Raw genomic sequence first — 24150 nt, 5'->3', positions numbered from 1 at the left:
GTGAGTATATAGCACAAAAAGTGATCATGCTATTTATAGCACAGAGAACATCTGTAAACTGGCAAGCTGGCTTTTAAAAGGTCATTCAAACCAGTCTCTGAATAATTAACAATGAAAGAGGAAAGACTAAACACTTAAAAATAACAAGATGGAAAAGATGGGAAAAATTAAACTAGGATTTCATGTAGTTGTTGGGGGAAGGGCAAGGGGCAGAGGTTATAGATCACAGTTGCATTAACAATATCTAGTAATTTAACCTGTTTCAGTTCCTATAATTCAACACGATGCTCAGTTTTGAGTCATTATTCTTTTCCATTCTTGGGAATTCTTCAAATTCTCCATTGGCAGCATAAATTTGCAGAAAAGGGGATTTTACAACTTTGAAATGGATGAAATAGAACAAATTAACTTTGTCTATGTGCCTTTTTCCTTTTTGGGGAACTATTTGCATGTGTTTTATGAGAACAGATAGTGTATTTTTAGAACATAAAATTTCTAGAAAGTTCTTTTTTAATTTTAAGAAATGCTTGAGATTTACACTGTCATAAAATCAACTCGTTTTCTTCTTTGGTTTAGTTTAATCATTAACTATACTATTTATATAGTAGTAAGGTCCTTTTTATTTACTATCTAAGATTCAAAATAATACTGAAACTTCATCTTTCTAATTGATTTTTTAATCACATGCTGGTTGATGCCATTATTTTAAAAGAAGAAACTATTTTTTCTTCAATTTGAGGAGTGTCTTGTAGACAACAATAACCATAACACATCTAATAACAGTCCCATTTTTCTCCTGAAAATGACATATCGTATAGTGACTTGTGATAAAAGAAGCCAGAACCACAACTTAGAGGTTGCCTCTTTGTTCTGAGATCTTTTGCATAGATTTAGTATTTGGTAGGTTTATTGTGAATGCAGGTACATGGAAATGCCCTAAACAAAAGGTAGCGTGGGATGAACAGGCAAGGTCTTTGTGCAGTGAGGCTCTGTCTGGGCCCTCTGGTTGCCAGGTGCCGTGGTGTAACCCCCAGTGCTCTCGATTTCAGTCTCGTTGAGCAGGATGGAGATGCTTCCCCAGAGGGCCGGCTGGCTGCTGACTTCCTCTGAGAGAAGGTGCACTGTGGCGGTCCTTGCGTCATTAGGATGTGTTTGCCATCTGGGTGGCATTTTAATTTAACACTCCATTGTCAATGTAGTGAAGAATAATAAATAAAATCTGTTCTGCTTAAAAATGTGTGTATATAGAAGAGAATCCATTTCTGCTTTTGAGTCACCTAATGATTTGGGGACAGGTTGATTGATTCAATATCTTGTAAAACAAAGAATGACTTTGTCTTTTTCATTAGAATATTTGAGAAAATCATATACAATATACACCTGTAAAAAGTTTTTAGTTTATAATGTAGTATGTTTATGTATAGTAAAAACTCATTGCTTGAGCTACTCTGATTTAGTGTCTGTGATCATGTAGATAGAGACCAAGTTAAAATTTATTTTTGTACTTCATATAAAAAAAAGCTATGAATATTTTTCAGATGGCCAATGAACTATTTAAATGGCATAAGAGGATATTTTTTCTGATAGCAATAAATTACTTTGATCTCCATCATCCAATATGATACGATTGAAATATTAATTTTAAAGCATTTTTATCAATATGTTCTCATTGACATTTTGAATTAGATGTCTTTACCACCACTCCCTTGCCACACCATTAGCTTAATCTGTGTAATGTACACACCACAAAGTATTAAGGCCATATTCCCTTTTCAGTACTATGTAAGGATTACAAATCACTGTAGCCTGTTCCGCCTCTGATCTGGGATGAACGAGGATTTCTAGTCTGTTTGTTTGCTCAGCTTTTCTCCAAGCATCTCACTGCCCATTCAAGGCAACAACCCAACAATATGTAATTTGCATTCACACCAATTAGTTTGCTCACAACAATGTTGATAGATTAATTCCTATATATCAAAAGATGTTTGGGGGACATAACAAACAGGAATTGCAAGGATTATTGCCTAGTAGAGGCAAATGAAGACAGTATTTGCTTATGCTTGACAGTGCTTTAAAGCTGTGCGTACCTTCAGTTAGCTTAAAACAGGAAAAATGTATAGTGTAGTGTCTTAGTTGCTCTTTACACACTCAGCTAACTAGCCAACTAAGTGAAAAATCAAGTGAGAACACAGGGAGTGCCTCGGACACCTGTGGCAATGTGATGGCAATGCTTGCAGCACCCTCAGGACCTCTGTGACCAAAGGAAAGGACAGACCTCCTGTCAAGTCCAGACAAACCATGAAGACACTTAAGGACACTGAGCTCTCTCCCTCTAGAATTGGCTCCGAGTCTGCATTTCTTTATCTCCCTTCCCCTTTTACATCTGAGTTGAATTCTGGGAAAGCATCAGTCCATGTCAAACAACTTCTGGGAGTACTGTCATGCTGCGCTTTGCTTTCGGCTCTCCATCCTTACGTCGGAACTAACATTACCAGCTCAGACGATTAGTCAGCCTCTGCCGAGGTGTTCTAAATAAGAGGCACCTTTCTTTAACCCACAGTCTTTGTCAAGGAGTTGTCCATCCTTTCTCTCCTTATTTTAATTTAATTTATTTTTTGTAGGGTGAGTTATAATAGATAAGGGCAATCTCAATCAAGGATGGTCACAGCTAATCCCATATATAAAGTGAAAACTTGATTCAGCCTTGAACAATGTTCTCTTTTCAAATCAGGCTATCCTAGGAACTGGATGTTAAGTTTAAACAATGAGGGCAGGCACTTCCTTTCAACCTTGTAAGCATAGTGCACATAGTACTCATAGTGCTCAGCTTTCTAGCTCTGTACCTAAAACTTACTGGCTCCACAGTTACCTGTGTCTCCTTTTCTCTGGCATCAAGGGATATGAGGTGTCTTCCTCTTCAAGGCTGACTCTTCCACCTGTGACAGTGACCCCAATTCTACCCACCTCCTCCTTTATGATGGATGTTACTCCACCATATATCCCTTCTTTTTCCTGTGGCTTTTATCTTTGTCTTCTTTCTACATACACAGAGGTGGGTATCTTCTGTCCTTCCATCTATAACCATGTTGTCTTTTTAAAAATGCCTTAACCCGAACTGTACATCTCGTTCCAGCTGCCATCCAAAGAGCAATGTATAGTTATCCCTTGGTATCCAAGAGGAATTGGTTCCAGGACCCTCTGTGGATACAAAAGTCCATGATATCCAAGTTCCTTTTATAAAGTGGCATTGTATTTGCATATAACTTAAGTGACCCCCCATATACTTTAAGTCACCTCTAGATTATTTATAGTGCCTAATACAATGTAATTACTATGTAAAAGATTTGATACTGTATTATTTAGGAAATGAAAAGGAGAAAAAAGTCTGTATGTGTTCAGTACAGATGCAACCATTGTAAGCCTATAATTTACATACTACACATCAGCAGCAATGTAACAGTTTTCCCTGAGCATTTTCTATTCCCAGTTGTTTGAATCTACGTATGCGGAACCTTGGATACAGAGGGCAGATTGTACGCTCAGCTGCATTTCATTCATGTTCTCTGCCCAAAGGAGTCTGGCTTCCAATCTCACTGACCATTCTGGTGGGAGTTACACCAGCCTACAGCAGGGCTGGTCACAGTGAGAGTGGAAGGGGGGAAATCTTTAAATTCTATTGCTTTTCCTTTGCTTTTTGTCTTTGAATAATCAATTTCTTACCTTGCCCGGTGGCCAGTTTCGGCAGTATTATCAAGACAGGGTTGCACCAGCTCTGCAGTGAGATGTTGGAAACAGGCTCAGGCTGAGATACCCTCAGGGAATCACCCCTTCAATCCCATTCAGACCACTTGGCCTAATGAAATGCAGCCTAAGGAGACTATTGGCCAAATGCTGCTGCTTTGTATATAACAGATTAATGGTTTCTCTATCAGTGGGATTTGCCTGATGGGTTAATAGGAGAAGGAAATCACTGTTTTGGTTCTACATTGCCTGGGCCTCTCTGCACCAGACTTAAACCTTCTCTCTCATCAACATCCAGCAAGGAACACAGGCAAGGGCCTGCCTATCATCCCGTCCTCAGTACCTCCAAGCAATCATGAGCTCTCAAGCCAACATAACTAGACTCCTAGGAGTACAGTCCCTATAAAAGATAATAAACTAAATGGTGTGCACCATCTAGATCTTATAGAACAAGGATTTAAATTGAGCATAAGAAGTATTCTCAAGGGAAAACAGGAAGATGCCTCCAATGTAATATAAGAATAACAAACCATAAAAAGTCCAAGTGGAAATACTGGACATGAAAATAAAACAATTATAGAAAATATAGGATGCAGAATGAATACAGCTGAAGAACAGAATCAAAAAGACAAACCATCTTAGTAGTACTGTGAAAATAGTTTGGACCTCGCAGATCCTCTAAAAGTCTTGGAGATCCCTGGTGGTCCGTGGACCACACTGAGATCTGCTGCTCCACACCACCAGCCAGGTGGCTAGAAATTAGAAACAGAAATAAGGTACCTTTCATAGAAACAACCAGACTTTAAGATATCCAGGAAGTAAATTTACCAAAAACTTCTAGACTCTGTAAAGAAAGTTTTGAAACTCAGATAAAGTTTATAGAACGTAATCAGAGTAGATGCAGAGTCAGTGCATGACTTTAAGAGGGACAACTTCATAGTGTAACGTGTAAACTCTCCTCCCAAATTAATCTATAAATTCACTACAATGTCCATTAGAATTCCCTGTTTTTTTAAATATATTTCATTGATTATGCCATCACAGTTGTCCCATTTCCCTCCACTTCATTCCCTTCCACCCACTTTCCCCCCCTTTAGTTCATGTCCATGTGTCACAAGTTCTTTAGATTCTATATTTCCCATACTACTCTTGCCCTCCCCCTGTCTATTTTCTCCCCACCATCTATGCTACTTATTCTCTGTACCTTCTCCCCCCTTCTCCTCTGCCCACTCCCCTGTTGCTAAACCCTCCATGTGATCTCCATTTCTATGGTTCTGCTCCTGATCTAGCTGTCCTCTTAGTTTGCTTTTGTTTTAGGTGTGGTTAATAACTGAGTTTGCTGTCCTTTCACTGTTCACATTTTTTATCTTCTTTTTCTTAGATAAGTCCCTTTAACATTTCATATAGTAAGGACTTGGTGATGATGAACTCCTTGAACTTGACCTTATCTGAGAAGTGCTTTATCTGCCTTTACATTCTAAATGAAAGCTTTGCTGGATAGAGCAATCTTGGATGTAGGTCTTTGGATTTCATGACTTGGAATACTTCTTTCCAGTCCCTTCTTGCCTGTAAGGTCTCCTTTGAGAAACCAGCTGACAGTCTGATGGGAACTCCTTTGTAAGCGACTGTCCCCTTATCTCTTGCTGCTTCTAGAATTCTCTCCTTCATTTTAATCTTGGATAATGTAATTATAATGTGCTTTGGTGTGTTCCTTCTTGGGTCCAACTTCTTTGGGACTCTCTGAGCTTCCTGGATTTCCTGGAAGTCTATTTCCTTTGCCAGATTGGGGGAGTTCTCCTTTATTATTTGTTCAAATAAGGTTTCCACTCGTGGGTGTTCCTCTTCCCCTTCTGGTACCCCTATAATTCAGATGTTAGAATGTTTAAAGATGTCCTGGAGGTTCCTAAGCCTCTCCTCATTTTCTTGAATTCTTGCTTCTTCATTCTTTTCTGTTTGGTTGTTTCTTTCTTCCTTCTGGTCTGCTCCCTTGATTTGAGTCCCAGTTTCCTTTTCATCGCTATTGGATCCCTCTGCATTTCCTTTCATTTCACTTAGTGTAGCCTTCATTTTTTCGTCTAATTTGCGACCAAAATCAACCAGTTCTATGAGCATCCTGATCACCAGTGTTTTGAACTGTGCATCTGCTAGGTTGGCCATCTCTTTGTCTCTTAAAAGTATGGGCTCTGGGGCTTTGATTTGTTCTTCTGATTGATCCATTTTTGGTCAGGTCACACCTGTTATGTATGAGGGGCGGAGCCTTAGGTGTTCACCAGGGCGGGTCAACCCAAGTCACTGGGTTGTGATGCTGTACGTGGGGGCGAGGTCGGAGAGGGAGCAATGCCTCTTGTTCCAAGCTCTCTAGGATTTTGGTCCCTTCCACCACTTCGCACAAGCCAACCGGGCCCTTCTGGTGCTGGTTCCCAGGTGGGTAGGCTTGTGTACATTCTAGGACCCTGTGGGTCTCTCCAACAAACTCTCCTGTGAGGATAGGAATCTCTCCTGGCACCTCAATCTCCACAAGTTTTTTCCAATCAGTGGTTTTAGGCTTTATTTCCCATCACTGGGGCCCTGGGTTTCTTGTTTTGTCTCATTGCCTGTTTTTTGCTTGTTTTATCTGCGTATGAATGTGTGTCCACAGCCAATTGCCTGTGTGTCTCACTGGGTTTGCTGGTTTCCTCCCTGCAAATCACCAACCACTGCCTTTTCCTGCCGGGATGCCTCTCCGCAGGCCAGCTGGCCGACTCTGCCCCTCTTACCAGTCTGAATGAATGGTTTGTTGTTGTCGGACTTCGGTACAGTTCAATTTTCTGTCTGTTCTGGCTGTGTTTTTATTTCTAAATCTTTGTTGTCCTTAAATTTGGTTCTGCAAGGAGGTACAGTATTTTCACCTATGCCTCCATCTTGGCCAGAAGTCAGAATTCCCTGTCTTTTTAAGAACTTGGTAAATTTACTTTAAAATGTAAATAGAAGAATAAAAGGCACTGAATAACTAAGTCAATTTAAAAAAAAAGAAAAGAACAAAGTGTGGAGACTTGCCTTGCCAGGTATTAAGACAAATTACAAGATTGTCACCAAGGACCACAATTAAGGCAGATACACAGATTAGAAAAATAGAGACAGATTCATGTAAACTAACTCCCACTCAATATTCTCAATAGGCCCTGCAAAGTTAAGCCAAACAACATACAATGAAACCAGTTTACCATAGGCTAATTGATATAAACAAGGACTAATTTCATCAACATAACAGAACAACATGGAGGAAAATGTCATTATTCAAAGACCTACTGTGTATATGGGAACCTGATGTGCCTCATCTTTAGTGAAGTGAGACCAAGAAACAGTGGGGAGAGGATGGGTTGTTTGAGAGGTGATGTTAGAAAGACGGGCTACATGGATAAAAAGCAGCTGAATTCCTCTTTGGTTAAAACGTGTCTACAGACAAAGCGAGTGACCTCAGTGTGATGAAGGACATATCTACCTCTATAAGTCTTTCTGTTTCTCCTTATTGTGACTATTCCCAATTAATATTTGACCTTTTGCTTCCTTGATGATTCTCCAAGTTTATTTAATATCTATTTCAGTTGAAGTAAAATTGTTTTAACTTTGTTATAAAACATAGCATATTCTATTTTAGTTAGTTTTCTACACAGAATTGTCAATCATTTATGCTTGAAAAAAATGTGGGGTCGACTTCTCCACGAGTTCCCCCGGTGCCACGGACACGCGTGAATGAGTAAATATGGCCGAGACAAGATGAGGTCTGTTTGGGGAGGAGGAGTGGGCTGTGGCCAATTTTTCTAGGGAGACAAAGGCCAGCAGTGGCCAGATTCTCTGAGGAGAAAAAGGCCTCGAGCGCCTTTCTCCATAACCTTTTATTGGGTTGTAATACACAGGAATACAGGGCAGCAAGGATCAAACAGTAGATAACATTACAAAGAGATCTGAGGGCTTACTATGAGTCAGTGTCTATCAGGAAGAGAGTTGCAGAAACTTTGGGAGACATACTCATTTCCTCTCGGACCCTTAGCATATGAATGAAAGCACTCTTAGCAGAGCAGATTTCACAGGTTAATCAGCAAGTCTTTGTGATGCCAGATTTTCCCCCAGGGCACTCTCTAGCCAGACAAGGAACTGCACACCTCCCCAACAGTTATTCAGGCTTAAGGGGATTAGAGCCAGGAAGTGCTTCTCCCAGAGAACATGGGGACTTGGGCTTTGTCAAAGCTGGAGGTGGGGGTCCCGAGTTCATTGATCTTTGTTGCAGCCCCGCCCCAGTACTTCCATGAAGGCCTCCCAGGTGATCCAGTCTGGCTTAGGTTGCCCCCTGCTGTGAGGGGTCTTACCTGTCATTGACTTCTGACCAAGCTTTGGGGGCAAGGAAAGGAACTGAGGCAGCATTTGCTACCAGAGACAGGCTTTGTCTCCTGTGGCTGGCATTCCAAAGGTCGTCTCTCGCCCTTAGCCACAAGGGGTAGAGATACAATTCCTAAAATCGGGCAGAGCGGTATACGACAAAAAAAAAAATGCTTCCCATGCTCTTCAGTGATGCTCTGACTACTCCGTGAATCTCATTTGATGCACAGATTTGAAAGAAAGATAATTCATAAAATATGTGGCAACTGCACAGAGCAGTACATCAGGAATACTTAATTGAATATATCCCAGATCCCACAGGATCTGGAAAAACAATTTTATATTCCTCCAAAGCTCCTCTTTGGTGAATATTTGCTTTTTGTAAAAACTCTTAGTGAGAACACCTCCTGAGCGAACCAAACATTTTATATACCATACCCTTCACTGTGCTCCTCCTCTCTGAGAATCATTCCCTCGGCTGTGATCTGTAACACTCTGAGTAGCTCTTGCTACAGTCTTAACTTTTTCCTCTGAAGATGCATGGAAATCTCATTACAAGTGTTCAACACCTGTTGCCTGAAAGGTCTCAAGAGTTTACTGGGCTCACTTGACAGTGTGTCATGTATTTGTGGGGGGGTTTTGCTATTACATGCGTTATATGGAATGAGACAGATAAACATAGTCTTAAAATATCAAGTTTTCTTCCTGTTATGAGCAATTTTGTAGAATTTGTCATTCTCCAACCCCAGAGTTTGAAGGTATTAGTTGGTTTCATTTACTCATTCAACTCTCTCGTTTACTTATTAGCATGTGTCTACATGTAAACCAAGTGACATATAACAGTGCAGCCCCTGCAGCACCTTGTTAATCCAAGTAGTTTAGATGTATTAGGAAGTACTTTCCAATTGGACCAAAACAGTAATGAGAACTAGCAGTTTTCTACCTCTTTATTTTTCAACAGGGTTTGCAAGTACTCAAAGCCTGGAAAGTTTTGGAAATTAGGAAGGCTTCATTATTGTGGGCCATATAGATAAGTGTCCATATAGATTCAAACACTAAATTAAAAGTTCTCATCAAAGCCTTTATAGTGCCAGATTTTCTTTAATTTAAAGAGGGAAACCTGTAAAATATCCCTGAGGTACACACACACATTCACAGTGACTGGCAGACACAGGATGTTCAAACTACAAATATTTAAGATGCTACTAAGCCCAACACTGCCTCTACACTTGGTCTTTATAGTAGTCAAGTTAGGGGGCTTTCTCCAAACCTTAACATCAAATATATCACTACAACTAATGCATGAGTAGGCTGCCCTAATAGATATTATGTGGCAAAGGAAACCCATACAAACTCACATTAAAATCTTTTGACTAAATTTCTTAGCACCCAAGGCTCTAAATCTTTTCAAATAATATCTTCCGTGTTGTGGTTGCTATGTCCAGGAAACCTCTTTCCTCCTCCTTCAGCTTGCCTCCCTGCTGGCAAGCCTCTGGAGTCCCTTTCACCTTCTCCACTCCACAGGGGCCATCTTTCCCCACCACTTTACTGGATCCTGCCTTGCCTGACCTCACTGTTTAAGGGCAGACTGGAGGGGGTTTGGTGGGCGTGGTGAAAAAGGCCAAGGGATTGAGTACAGATTGGTAGTTACAAAATAGTCACAGGGATGTAAAGTACAGCATAGAGAATATAGTCGATAGTATTGTGATAACTATGTATGGTATCAGATAGGTACATGAAATATTGGGGGGAACACTTTGTAAAGTATGTGATTGTCTAACCACTATGCTGAAATGAATACAAATAATAGTGGCTGTAAACTGTGATCTATAAAATTAAAAAGTAAAAAAAAAAGCCCTGGCTGGTGTGGCTCAGTGGACTGAGCACTGGCCCGTAACCCAAAGGGTCTCTGGTTTGATTCACAGTCAGGGAACATGCCTGGGTTGTCAGCCAGGTCCCCATTGCGGGGGCACATGAGAGACAACCACATATTGATGTTTTTCTCCCTCTCTTTCTCCCTTCCCCTCTCTCTAAAAATAAGTAAATGAAATCTTTCTTTAAAAACATAAAAGAAAATTTATGATAAAAGGAGTTTAAGTCATAGCAGAAGGATGTGGGGCATTTGATGCACAAAGGACAAGCCAGGCATGGAATTCAAGATGCTGTAGAATAAACCTTAATGATGTGATCATTTAGACTTGGCATAGCAGTTACTAGAATTGAGATTATTCTGATAGATTTTAATTTCTGAATCTGGATTACATTGAAGGGAAGTGAGTATGATAGAGTAAACTCAAGGAGGGGCCTATCAGTTTCAGCTGCTGAGTGTATATCCCTATGTGAGAGAGCTCATGGCTAGTGGCTGATCTTCAGAAAAGCTCCTGGTATATGATTAGTTAGCAAACTTACCTGGAAAATTTTTTGGCTGTCATTAGACTCTTACAATATAGTTCTGGCCAGAGATAACCAAAGCAAACAAAATATATATGGCAACAAACTCTCTTCTCTTTTAACCCTGCATGGTTCTCGTGGTCAGAAAAACTATGAAAAAATTTTTTCCTGTGAGATCTTAGATCTTCCCATCTCACAAACTTAAGGAGATTCAGTGCCTCAACAGTTAAAAGGAAAATTTTAACAAAACTCAAACCAAAGTGTCTGTGTTTATCCACTCTTACAAATCACATAACTGTAAAAAGCCTGTGACAGATGTTAAACCAAGTATTAAATAGCATGTGTCCTAGTAATCTTTTCTCTGTAATTCCTTCACCATCATATCTTCTTTTAAGATTTTAGGAGACTGTGCCTCCTAAAGAAAGACTCATGAAGCATCACTGGCATTTACCTCCCACGTGTATCTGAATTTTAATGGCCCATCACTCACAGATCCCTACTTACTGCTGGTTTATGGAGATTGCTCAGTTTGCATCCAATCTGGCTGCCATTAACCTATACTCCAGTGGCCAATCCTCCTTTGTTCCACAGCTGACCATTTGCTTAAAAATGAATTTACTGTTGTGAAAGATAATCCAGGTAAAGTAGTTAATGTGAAATCGTGACCACAGGACAATTACTCCAAAGTACTCTATTATTAGCATGGTTAATTCCAAGGAGGTATTAGCTGGAACTGTTGCTTTAAATGACAGGGTCTTTAAATGAGCTGGCCCCCAAGGGAGCCTTGGCATTAGGAGGCCACACACCTATTGTTTTGTAACACCTGTGGCATTACTTTTCTTGCAAATTTTAAACAGCTACAGGGAGGCCATAGCATCCTAGATCAGTTATTTTTATTCATACAAGGATTGTCCAAATATGTATGCTATCCTATCTGGAAAATGTTACAGAATGTAAAACATGTTCAGATTCTAAAAAGCATGTTCAGATTTCTGTTCATGTACAGAAAAAAGTAATTTTTTTCTAAAATAAACTTTATATAAAGATGTAGCTTCATTTCAGTTAAAAGAGGAAATGCTCTAAGGTTTAAACAGGCCACCTTCGTTTTAAACTTTGTTCTTCACAAACACTACTAGTTCTCACAGTGCATTCCCCAGACCAGCATTTTCAGCATTTCCTGGGAACTTGTGAATCCTCAGGTCCCACAGACAAGACCTACTGCATCTAAAACTCTGGTAATGCAGAGTAATCTGTGTTTACCAAGCTCCCATGGTGATTCTGATTCATGCTAAAGTTGAGAACCACAGTCTATACCGAAGATACTCACTCCACTGATTACAGCAATGAACAGTGATGGGCAAAGGAGGTTTATAGTTGCAAGTACAAGAAACAGAGCTTATTCTATTATTATTATTATTTATTAATTCTTATATTATTGATTTTTATTACAACTGTAAAGCTATTTTGACCAACCCCTGTATATCTCAGTACTCATAGAACCATAATAGCCTTTAGGATGCAGTCAGAAAAACCAAGAGTTGATAAGACATCATTCTCTTTCATTACCTGACAGTTCCAGGTCAATAAGTATAAGTCAGGTTGACTCTAAAGAGTTGTGGAAGTGGGGTTTAGTTTTAGACACCACCTCTCCCCTAGATTCTAAGGCAGTCTTAGTAGCCAGCAAGTTCCTTCTAGAGGACTAAGTCAACAGCGTTCCTCTAGAATCATCTAATCCAATCACATGCTCTATAGAAAATGACAGACAGGTTTGGAGGGGAGGGGTGGTTTTGTGTAATAGAAAAGAAAGTATTTGATCTCCTAACACTCTTTCCCTCCTGCAGCGTGACTGTTGAGGTCTGGTCAGGATTAGGAATCCCAGGGGCTTAGCTGTGCTAGGCTCTGGTTCTATAGTACTTACACCAGGTTGCTGCCTGGAGCAGCAGGATAGGTCTGAAAATTTCAATAAAAATTTAGACTCTCCAACCGAGTCATCAGTGTGCATCATACAAAGAAGAAGAACACTGACACCAGACAAAAATTAAGGTTCAAACTAGGACAGGCTAAAAGAGCGAATAGAAATTCCCTCAGCCAGCTGGACAGTCCTAAATGGGTTTGTGAGTGGGGGAAGCAGCCTCACATGGAGGCTAGGATGGGACCTTCTCTGATTGGTTTATGCACCCATAGCAGTGTGTGTGTGAGGTGGTGTTTCCTTACGTTTCCCGAGGTTCAGGAAGATGGAGGGAGCAGTTGCTAACTGCTTTGGTTAAGGGAGGGGGCACAGGAAGTGGAGGAATCCATATCAGCATTTCTCAGCCAGGCCTGAGGGTAGGTAAGTTTTGCCAACCAGCAGTCCACAGAGAGAATGCTGACAGTCCTTGCTGCTGGGTGAATTTGGGGGGTACCAGGGAGAAGAAATCAGATGTTCTATCTTTGGCCCAACTTGTTTGTTCTTTTAAACCTTGCAAGGCAAAGCCTCACTGCTGGGGTCTTCAGAGAGTGTCACAGGTAAACACTGCCATGTTTCAAGTCTCCCTACTGCTTCTAAACTTGGCCTTCCTTTAACTCCTTTCCCATTTACCCATCTCCTCCCCTCCTTTCTTTTTCCTTTTTCTTTCTTACCAGAATCTGCAGTTATCCCTATAGTCCTTTCTTAAATCTTCCAAGTTCTCATTTCCTAAACTTCAGAGCTTTCTCCTCATCTGACTTATATTATTTAGAAGGAAAGAGAAGCAATAGAAGAAATAGTTTTTTTTCTTCAGATAGAATGAGGGAAAAGGTGGGAGACTTCAATGTCACACTGTTACTAGCTTCCTCTGACCCCTAGATCAGAGAAAAGTCTAGATCTCTAGATCTAGTTTCAGAACTCAAACATTCACTAAAAGTATAATTTCATTCTGAAGTACTCCATCTGTTATACATGAGCAATTTAAAGCCATCCTAGGCATGTATTTTTTGGTCTGTTTCTTACAAACTAATAACCTTGTTCTTGAATGCAGATTGCCTTCAATTCACTTTCTATCAGAGATTTATTACAGAATTTTCTCATACAGACCAAAAAAATGAATATGTAGCAATCATCTAATTTATAATTTGGTTAGAGAGAGATATACATAGATTATGTGAAGACAGATGTATTATCTTGTTCATCACTGTACCCCCTCAGTTGTTAATACAGTACTTTGCATGTTTGTTGAATCAAATTCAAAGTCACACAATATGGGGATGTTGAAGAACCAAGCAAGAGATCTGAGTGCATATGCAGGAATTATTTTTTGATGCTCCCCAGCTGGTAATCATGACCTAGGTGCAAGAAAGAAGACAAGATAGTGTGGTAATGGAATTATTTCCATGTCCTTCAGCCCACACCATCTTGAATTCTGTTTCTTGTTTAGCTGCAAGTACAGACACAACCAATGTGTTAAAAGTGAAGGTCAAATAGATTATGAATTTCTCCATATACTACATGAAGAAAAGGGAATCGAAGTGATCTTACTGGTCTTCTCCTCATGCCCCCTCATAACTTTCACCAAGAATATCATAGTGTGTCCACCACTAGGGACTCTGATTGGAAATGGCACTAAGGAAAGAAGCTAAGGAAAATGTGTTGGAAGAATGCACCCTCTCTGAGGCGGAATCAAGGCAAAGCAGTCATAACTTCCAGTCCAGATGGAGGCATAGGTAGATATACTTTCCCTCCTTGAACCAAAAGAATGACAATAAATTTAAAATTAAAAAATAACCAGAACTACCAGAAGGTCAAACTGTGTGGAAGTCTGACAACCAAGGAGTTAAAGAAACATTCATTTAGACTGGTAGCAGGGACAGAGATGGGCAGCTGTGGCAGAGAAGACTCATGGCAAGGCAGCAGCTGGAAGACTAGGTAGGAGAGATGGCTGCTGGTGGAGCAGGCAATCCAGTGTATGTGGATAAACCTGGAGGAACAACTGAGGAGTGAGACAGACCATGCAATTCCAACATGAGGAAATAAAGCCTCAAAACCTTGGGCTGTAAAAACCTTTGGGGGTCACAGTGGCAGGAGAAACTCCCAGCCTCACTAGACAGTTCATTGGAGAAACCCACTGCGTCCTAGAATGTAAACAAACACACCCACCCTGGAATCAGCACCAGAAGGGCCCAGTTTACTAGTGGGTAGCAGAGGAAGGGACCAAAAGACAGCAGAGAGCTGAGCAAGAGATATTGTTCCCTCTTGGACACATCCCCCACATACAGTGCCAGAATGCAGAGACATGGGTACCCCACCCTGGCAAATACCTAAGGCTATGCCCCTTCCTACATCACAGGTGCACTGAGGCATTCATTTTATATATATGTGTGTGTGTGTGTACGCACACATACATATATATACACACATATGTATATATATACATATGTGTGTATATATATAATATATACCAAATGAAAGAATAAATCAAAGCCCCCAAAACAGAACTAAGTGATGAAGAGATAGCCAAGCTATCAGATGCAGAGTTCAAAACTGGTAATCAGGATGTTCACAGAAATGGTTGAGTGTGGTTGCAAAATAGAGGAAAAAGTGAAGGCTATGAAAAGTGAAATAAAGGAAAATGTACAGGGAGCCAACAGTGACAGGGAGGAAACCAGGACTCAGATCAACTGTATGGAATAGAAAGAAGAAGCAAACATTCAACCAGAACAGAATGAAGAAACAATAATTCAAAAAAACGAAGAGAGGCTTAGAAACCTCCAGGACAACTTCAAATGTTCCAACATCCGAATCATAGGGGTGCCAGAAGGAGAAGAAGAAGAGCAAGAAATTGAAAACTTATTTGAAAACACAATGAAGGAGAACTTCCCCAATCTGGCAAAGGAAACAGACTTCCAGGAAGTCCAGGAAGCTCAGAGAGTCCCAAAAAAGTTGGACCCATGGAAGCACACAATAAGGCACATAACAATTAAACTAGTCAAGATTAAAGAGGAGAGAATCTTAAAAGCAGCAAGAGAAAAGGAGAGAGTTACCTACAAAGGAGTTCCCATAAGACTGTCAGCTGATCTTTCAAAAGAAATCTTCTAGGCAAGAAAGGGTTGGAAAGAAGTATTCAAAGTTATGAAAGGCAAGAATCTACCTCCAAGATTACTCTATCCAGCAACACTTTCATTTAGAATGTAAGGGCAGATAAAGTGCTTCCCAGGTAAGGTCAAGTTAAAGGAGTTCATCATCATCAAGCCCTTATTATATGAAATGCTAAAGGGACTTACTTAAGAAAAAGAAGATCAAAAATATGAATATTAAAATGACAATAAACTCACAACTATCAACAACTGAACCTAAAAACAAAATCAAAAACGAACTAAGCAAACAACTAGAACAGTAACAGAATCAGAAATGGAGATTACATGGAGGGTTATCAGTGGGGATGGGGAGGGAGGAGAATGAGGGAAAAGGTGTAGGGAATAAAAAGCATAAATGGTAGGTACAAAATAAACATGGGAAAGTTCAGAATAATATAGGAAATGGAGAAGCCAAAGAACTTGTATGTATGACCTATGGACAAGAACTAAGGGGTGGAGGGATTGCTGGTCAGAGTGGGGTACAGGGCACAGGGGAATGAAGGGGAGAAAAATGGGACAACTGTAATAGCATTATCAATAAAATATATTTTAAAAACTAAATAAGTGAAACAGGTGTCTTCTTAACATCTTCCCACCTTCCTATCTTTTCTTCAGAGATATCTCTTCTTAAATGTAGAGGTATGAGTAAAAGGAATTGATTTGAGGGGCCAAAAAGTATTTTCATAGAAAAGTAAAAATATTGCAAAATGAAGACAGATTGTAGCCAAGAGCAGTGCATTGCAATTCATCACAAAACCTTGCTACTTTTGGCATATTTGTATTAAATTTCACTATTTGAACTGTATTATAACAATCAGCAACTTGTGAAGCTAGAAGAATTTAGAAACATCTGTAATGCTGTTCAGAATGTTACAAAAAGAGTGGAAGTAAACAATTTAAGGAGAAATTCACAAATATTCACAGTGTTCAAAATTTAATGGAGCTGTCTTGTTAACAAATATTCACAGTGTTCAAAATTTAATGGAGCTGTCTTGTTACCATAGAATGCATTAAACTGCTTGGCTGTAGTCAGATGGGTGATACCCCAGGATGGCATACATGGTGTACTTGATAAAAATTCTGTTTATTTAAAGTATTAGAGTGGCCATTATGTTTGAGTGCAAAGTTTTAATCCTCTTGGTAAACTTCATCTAGAAAGAAGAAAATGCTTTTAAACTGCTTTTAAGTTTTAGTAGGGTACAAGGCACTCTCAGAGTTTTTTTCTTAAGATAGCATCAAATGTAAAATCTAGTTTTGACATAATTACATGTGAACAGAACTAAGTTTAAAGGTTTCTGTAATTCTTTTCCATTATTGCATACTTATGGATAAGGATATGATGACTTTATAACTCCTCAAACTTTCAGCTATTTCAGAATAGATATGTATTCTGAAATATATATATATCTATTCTGAAATATAAATATATATAATAGTCTGTCCAAAATATAACTGGCCAAGTAATATGATAAATAGACATTTATTGAAGAATATACAAGATACAAGAAACATTGTACACAGGACAATGCCTTAGCCCCCTTGAAAGTAGGTACCTTGGGACCACACACAGTTCTCCCGATCACCATTAGTCACCTTGTTGTATTTTCCTGAATCTCGTCAACAGTCTGCAACCTCTTCCCTGCCAGAGCTGATTTTAGTTTTAGGAAAAGCCAGAAGTTGCAGTGTGCAAAATCTGGGCTGTAGGGGGGCTGAGTCACCTGGGTAATTTATGATTCACCAAGAAACTCTGCATGTGTGTGCTCATTCTCATGATGAAGCTGCCAATCACCATTTGCCCAGCCTTCTGAATCATCCAAATGGTTTCCGTGCAGAGGAATGTTCAAGCTTAACACATAATTTGATGCAGATTCATTGCTGTACTCACTCATTTTGAATGTGATGGCTACACAGTACACATGCTCACTCACTGGCGTCTACCACCCCACTGACTAACACAAGTTCATGCATGCACTTTCCAGGCCACTCTCCTTGACTGACAAGTTACATCAATGTCATGCAAAGCTTTCTAGTTTTATTAACTTAACATTGGCTGGACTTTTTCCAGACAGGCCATTATTATGTATACATAGAATTAAAGTCATTGTATGGTTGATGCTTGCATGACATCATAGGTAAGATTTGAAGCCCATCTCAGCCAGTGTCTGTATGACCTTGGACACCTTCTCTAACCTAAGATTCTTTTTCCTAATCTGGATATAGGGTCAGGATTCCCTAATTTATAGAATGGTTGTAGGATTCAGTAAATAATGTACTTAAGTATATAGGAGGAATAAGTTTTTCTTCTGTGATAAACAATTAAATTTTGTTGTCTTCCTCTTATCAAAAATGGATGCTATAAACATATATAAGTACATGGAAATAACCCAATTCAATACTATATTGGACTTATAGGAATCATAGACTCTCTTAGCTGGAAGGAATATTAGAGATTATGTGGCTCAGTGTATCTTAGCATTTGCTTGCTTTATGGACCACTTTTAGAATCTGACCGTTATAATCTATCTCTCATGAAAATTAGCATATATCTTTAAGGGGTTCAAGGACACCCTAAAACCTATTCTTAACCCCCCTGGTTGAGAATCCTTAACTTAATTCAACACCCTCAATCTAACAATGGAGAAACTCAGGAAAGTAAATGTAATGAGTATAATGCTCCTAAGAATTAAAAATTATTTTGAAAAACACTTTTCCAAAGAAGGTTTAAGAACACCGCATGCATCAGTTACTTGAGCAGTGCTCCCAGACTACAGCTGCATTTCACCGGAGGGCTTGCTGCACAGTCTGCCCTTGGCAAGCTGGTGACAGAGGGGCTATCTGTAGTCCAACACAAAGTTAAATGAAATAGTTATAATTTAGGTATTTATTTTGTTTTTAACATTTCTCACCCCAGAATTATACTCCTGCATTCTCGGTAAACATTCCTGAAGTGCTCTTCATGGACCAAAGCCTTTTTAAGGTATTGGCAGTACAAGATGAGACCCCATTTCTGAGCCTTTAAAAGAGAACTCAGAATGAGGAGCAAAGCGTTCAGCCCAGACCTTTGAGAAGGTCCCACACTTAAGATAGCATTAAGCTTGGGTCTTGATTAATGACCAGAAGTTTTCCAGTCAGGAGAGCCACATATCCTAATTCCCTGTACCTACATACTTTACAATAGTTAACTGTATATGGTCATTAGTTTTAGAATTGTATGTGGGATGGCGCCCTGAAGACCCATTTCCAAGTTTCAGCCACCATGCATCACCATTTTCTGGGCCATGTAGCCTCCAAACCTCAGGATCATTCTTTCTCCGGCTGCAATTTCTAGTCACTCACAGGGGCTTGCCAATTCTTTCTTCAAAGCATTCTTGCACTTCCCTCTTCTTTTCTGTTTTCACTGCCGCCTTGCCCCAACTCTCCACAGGACAAGACCTGCCCCTCAGGATCCATGTCACACAACCTCACCGAGAAATCGATTCTGAAGCCCTGCTGAGAAACATTTGCCCCAGGTTAGCTATAGGGTACAGTTATCCAGTCTACTTATTGTCTTATGTAAAGCCTGCCACAGCCTGACCTCAGGCTCAGCACCAGTCATCATTGCCCAGCATGTGTCTACTCCTGCCAGGCAGAGATGATAAAAGCCCACGGATGTTCAGGTCTCACCCTCCCCACTTACTAGTTGTTGCATTCTTATCTCTCCAAGCTTGTTTCCTGAGTTTTATGGATCAAAAAAATAAACAAAAATGTTTTTAAAAATCAGTGATAACATGTGGGAAGTCCCAGGTACCTGACACATTAGTTGTTTCTTAATAAACAGTAACATTGATAACCATCGTCCTCATCACCTTTGTCTGAATGCATCACATCTCTGTCATACAGACATTTGTAGAAACTTCTCTTCTTACCCTGATCACTTCTTACTTCTTTCAGTGCTGCTTCAGGTCCTGCTTACCTTCCCGCTGATATCCCCCTAAATTCAGCTGCTCCCAGCACTGTCAGATCTCTGTATCACCATTACATTTGCTTTATGCTGTTTTCAAACTTTTCTGAAAGGTCTTGTCTTCCTCACCAAACTGTGATAAGTGGAGCTGCTCTGAGTGAAGCACACTGTGGTGCAAAGTCATGAGTTTCCTTGACTTCATCCTTGTTTGAGGATGTTGAAGTATTTGGGAAATGAATGGAAGATAGGATAGCTTATGTCTAAGGATCCTTTCAATAGTGACTTTTGGAGTCTTGCATTGTTCAGCATCAGGGACACATTTTATACTTTCTCCTACTTCCCAAAGCTACAAACTCTCTAGGTGCACTCAAGGATGTGGTGTTCTGCAGCCTCATTTTCCTGGAAAAATCCTAATACTCTTTGACCCCTATCAGTGGCTTTCCTTCCTGCAAGAGAATTTAGTAGGCTATGTATCAGGGTTGGGGGATGGTAGCCCTATATGCATCACACTCTGAATCTAGACTAAGCTTATAGTACATATACAATGAACAAGCACTGACTATAAACAGTATTTGATAGCATCATTTTATGTCCCTTGGGAACAAATACGAGCAAAGGAAAGACTCACCTCCAAATTTAAGGCTGAAATTATAGGGAGAAGTTGAGGGAAAGGATCTATTGCAGAAAGAAAAATGATTCCTTAGGTTCCACAGAAAAAGCTCTATTACTGAAAATTTTACTTCCCCTCCTTACAACCTACATACTGGGGTAAAGACAGGGTCCATGAATCTAAAACAATGTTTATCTTTAATGACCTTTTTGGAAACTCTATTCTACACATTCAGTTTTAAAACAGTTCCATTACACAGGGCACCTCTAATTTCTGCCAGTTAGTTGTATCTCTGAAATCAACTACTTTGCCTTCAGTGGTACTGAATTTCTGGTAGCTGTGTTTAACCTTATTGTGGTCTGGCCTTTGTATACCAGTTTGCATTAATGCTGAAAGAACCCTCAGCTTTAAGAATGCCCCTGTACCTCCTCAGTTGGAAGAGTGGGTGGGGGTGGGATGATGGTGGGCAGAGAAGGAGGGGCGGAAATCAGTTAATTGCAGGCTGTCAGAGTTGTTTTAGGTGACTTTGTACTTCTTGAATTTAAGATCAGCATGGACTATAGACATGTCAGGCTGGGGATTTAAATAGCAACAAAAAGCATGGGTTTTGCTAATGCCAGGAATGACTCAGTCTGGTAAGAATGGTATTGTACTGATAATACAATAGAGGGAGAAAGAAAGTCTGTGGTATCTGCTCTCTTTGTGTTTCTGGCCTTGAGGAGAATTACAACTTGTTTGTTGCAGAAGTTGAGCATCTGATGTGCTGATGCACCTGTTAGTTCTTATATATTATATGGCAAAGCACTTGCAGTTCCCTGTGATTGCTTTGTGGGTGAAATGTTTTCTGCAATTTGGTGAACTGTTTTTCTTTTTTTAAAAAATATTTATTTATTTTTAGAGGGGAAGGAAAGGGGAGAGGGAGAGAAATATCAATGTGTGGTTGCCTCTCTTGCGTCCCCTGCTGGGAACTGGCCTGCAACCCAGGCATGTGCCCTGACTAGGAATTGAACCTCCATCCTTTGGTTTGCAGGCCTGTGCTCAATCCACTGAGCTACACCAGCCAGGACTACTTTTCTTTTTAAAGGATGTATTTATTTATATTTATTGCATCTCTTAGTTCTTAAAAATACGCTTTCTCATTCTGTCTGAACACCCTTGTCTCATCATTACATTTTGGAATAAGTTTGGCTTTTTACTTTAAGGTAACATTATTATAATTTGTTTTTAATACAGAGACCATGAGCCAGGCAACTCCTGCTAGAAAGCTGGAAGAAGTTCTTCATCTAGCAGAGCTCTGCATAGAAGTCTTACAGCAAAATGAAGAGCATCATGCAGAGGTGATGGTTCATTTTAACTGCTTTATATTGCCACACATTACGCTTTGCCATAGTTGGAACATTATTGAAGAAGTCACCTACCCATGGACTAGGAAACACACCAGTCCATATACCTGCAGAAAACTAAAAACCTGGCCTATAAATACAAATCCTGTATTGTACAAAGGAACGGTATATGTGTAATAATTTACACATATCCCTGACAACAGCCCTACTGTATGGAGCATGGGAGAGCCCCTGGGATCTGCTAACAACGCACGACTAGTCAGATGCAAAGCTGGAACCCGAACCCCTTTTCCTTGTAATGCCAGATCACTTGCCCCTCCCCCAGGCCATGATCGCTTGAGTCCAGAAATGTCAGTCAATGTGCAAAAGGAAAACTAGCGATAAACCGATTAGAAGATAATAATACCAAATGGAAGACATTCATAGCTCTAGTCTTTTGCTCTTACCATCAAACCTTTCTTTAGATTTTCACTAAACCTGCATTGTTCATACTTTTTAGGTGAGACTAGATTATATATTATTTTTATATATTATTATAATAATTTTTAATTATATATTATATATTATTTTTAAGTAAAACACGGAGTGGTCATTCACCAGGCAAACTACTTACTCTAAGACTTAAAGGTCTCACTCTTTCTGGTAGTCATGAGTTTATCTTTTTTTAAAGTGTTTCTTGACTTGGTATTGGGTGGGAGAAATATGTGGAATTAAATAAATATGTTAAGGGACTTCCGCCAACATGGAGGCGTAGGTGGAAGCACTGCACCTTCTCACACAACCAAGTTTAAAAACAACAAAGTTTTAGCAACAAAAACGCAGCCAAACCACAGAAAATTGAACTACACGGAAGTCTGACAACAATGAACCCTTCAGCCAAACCGGTAAGAGGGGCAGAGCCAGCAGCAGAGTGGGGTCGGGCAGGAAAGATCCAACGGACTGACCCGGGTGCACAACCCAGGCACACAGGCAGCAGTGGGTGGATCCCAGGTGTGGAGAAGCCTACGAACCCACTGAGGGCACAAGGCGGTGGACTCACTGAGGGTTGACCAAAGTCACACAGTTGAGCACAGATAAACCGGTGAAGGAGCTAGCGGTGAGACAGACCTTGCAGGCCCCAGTGGCAGAAAGTGGCAGAGGGAACCGCCATTGTCCTTCTCTGACCCCACCACCACATACAGCATCACAAACCAGCGACCTGGGTGGCCCCACCCTGGTGAACACCTCCTCCTACATAACAGGCAGGAACAGATCAAAACATGGCTCAAGAACAACTCAGAGCCCCAGAGCCCATAAATCTAAATGATGAAGAAATAGCTAAACTTTCAGATGCACAGTTCAAAACACTGGTGATCAGGATGCTCACAGAACTGGTTGATTATAGTCACAAATTAGAGGAACATATGAAGGTTAAACTAATTGAAATGAAGGGAAATGCACAGGAAACCAATAGTAATGGAAAGGAAACTGGGACTCAAATCAAAGGAGTGGACCAGTAGGAGGCAAAAAATGACCAAACAGAAAAGGATGAAGAAACAAGAATTCAAAAAAAGGAGGAGAGGCTTAGGAACCTCCAGGACATCTTTAAATGCTCCAACATCCGAATTATAGGGGTACCAAGAGGGGAAGAGGAACAGCCATGAGTGGAAACCTTATTTGAACAAATAATAAAAGAGAACTTCCCCAATCTGGCAAAGGAAATAGACTTCCAGGAAATCCAGGAAGCTCAGAGAGTCCCAAAGAAGTTGGACCCAAGAAGGAACACACCAAGGCACATCATAATTACATTAGCCAAGATTAAAATGAGAGAGAATTCTAGAAGCAGCAAGAGATAAGGGGACAGTCACTTACAAAGGAGTTCCCTCAGACTGTCAGCTGATTTCTCAAAAGAGACCTTACAGGCAAGAAGGGGCTGGAAAGAAGTATTCCAAGTCATGAAATCCAAAGACCTACAACCAAGATTGCTCTATCCAGCAAAGCTTTCATTTAGAATGGAAGGCGCATTAGATAAAGTGCTTCTCAGATAAGATCAAATTCAAGGAGTTCATCATCACCAAGCCCTTATTATATGAAATGTTACAGGGACTTACCTAAGAAAAAGAAGATAAAAAAGATGAACAGTAAAAGGACAGCAAACTCACAGTTACTAAGAACCACACCTAAAACAAAAACAAACTAAGAGGACAGCTAGATCAGGAGCAGAACCATAGAAATGAAGATCACATGGTGGGTTAGCAACAGGGGAGTGGGAGGAAGAGAGGGGGGAGAAGGTACAGAGAATAAGTAGCATAGATGGTAGGTAGAAAATAGATAGGGGGGAGGGTAAGAATAGTAGGGGAAATATAGAATCTAAAGAACTTGGGGGAGGGGTGTGCAGGGTGGAGGGGAATGAAGGGGGGAAATAGAACTATAATGACATAATCAATAAAATATATTTTTAAATAAATAAATAAATATGTTAAATTTCAGTGCCCTAATAGCTCTTTTATTCTTGAGGAAGCTCATGAAATAAGCGAGCATTAAAGAAAACCAGATACATAAGAATTTATACAGTATTTATATTTAATGAAGCCTAGTTCTTCAAAATATGAGAAACTACATGAAGTATATTTGAAGCAAATTCTTAGAAAAGAGTACTTGTGAAACATTACTGTAGGTAACTAAGGTTTATTGTATCTGGT

General features: G+C 40.0%; 1 protein-coding gene across 5 annotated transcripts in view; it reads left to right on the top strand.

Moving 5' to 3' along the window:
• CADPS2 (calcium dependent secretion activator 2) overlaps positions 1-24150 on the top strand; it is a 621734-nt gene that overhangs the window by 483803 nt on the left and 113781 nt on the right. For all 5 annotated transcript variants that reach the window (XM_053669960.1, XM_053669959.1, XM_053669957.1 and 2 more), the window contains exon 17: positions 21360-21463. In XM_053669960.1, coding sequence (XP_053525935.1) covers positions 21360-21463 — 104 coding nt within the window. The remainder of the gene's footprint in view (positions 1-21359; positions 21464-24150) is intronic.

The sequence above is a fragment of the Artibeus jamaicensis genome, unplaced genomic scaffold, assembly GCF_021234435.1.
Source record: "Artibeus jamaicensis isolate MK-2021 breed Jamaican fruit bat unplaced genomic scaffold, CSHL_Jam_final contig_540, whole genome shotgun sequence".
NCBI lineage: Eukaryota > Metazoa > Chordata > Mammalia > Chiroptera > Phyllostomidae > Artibeus > Artibeus jamaicensis.
This window is presented reverse-complemented; position numbering and strand designations above follow the sequence as displayed.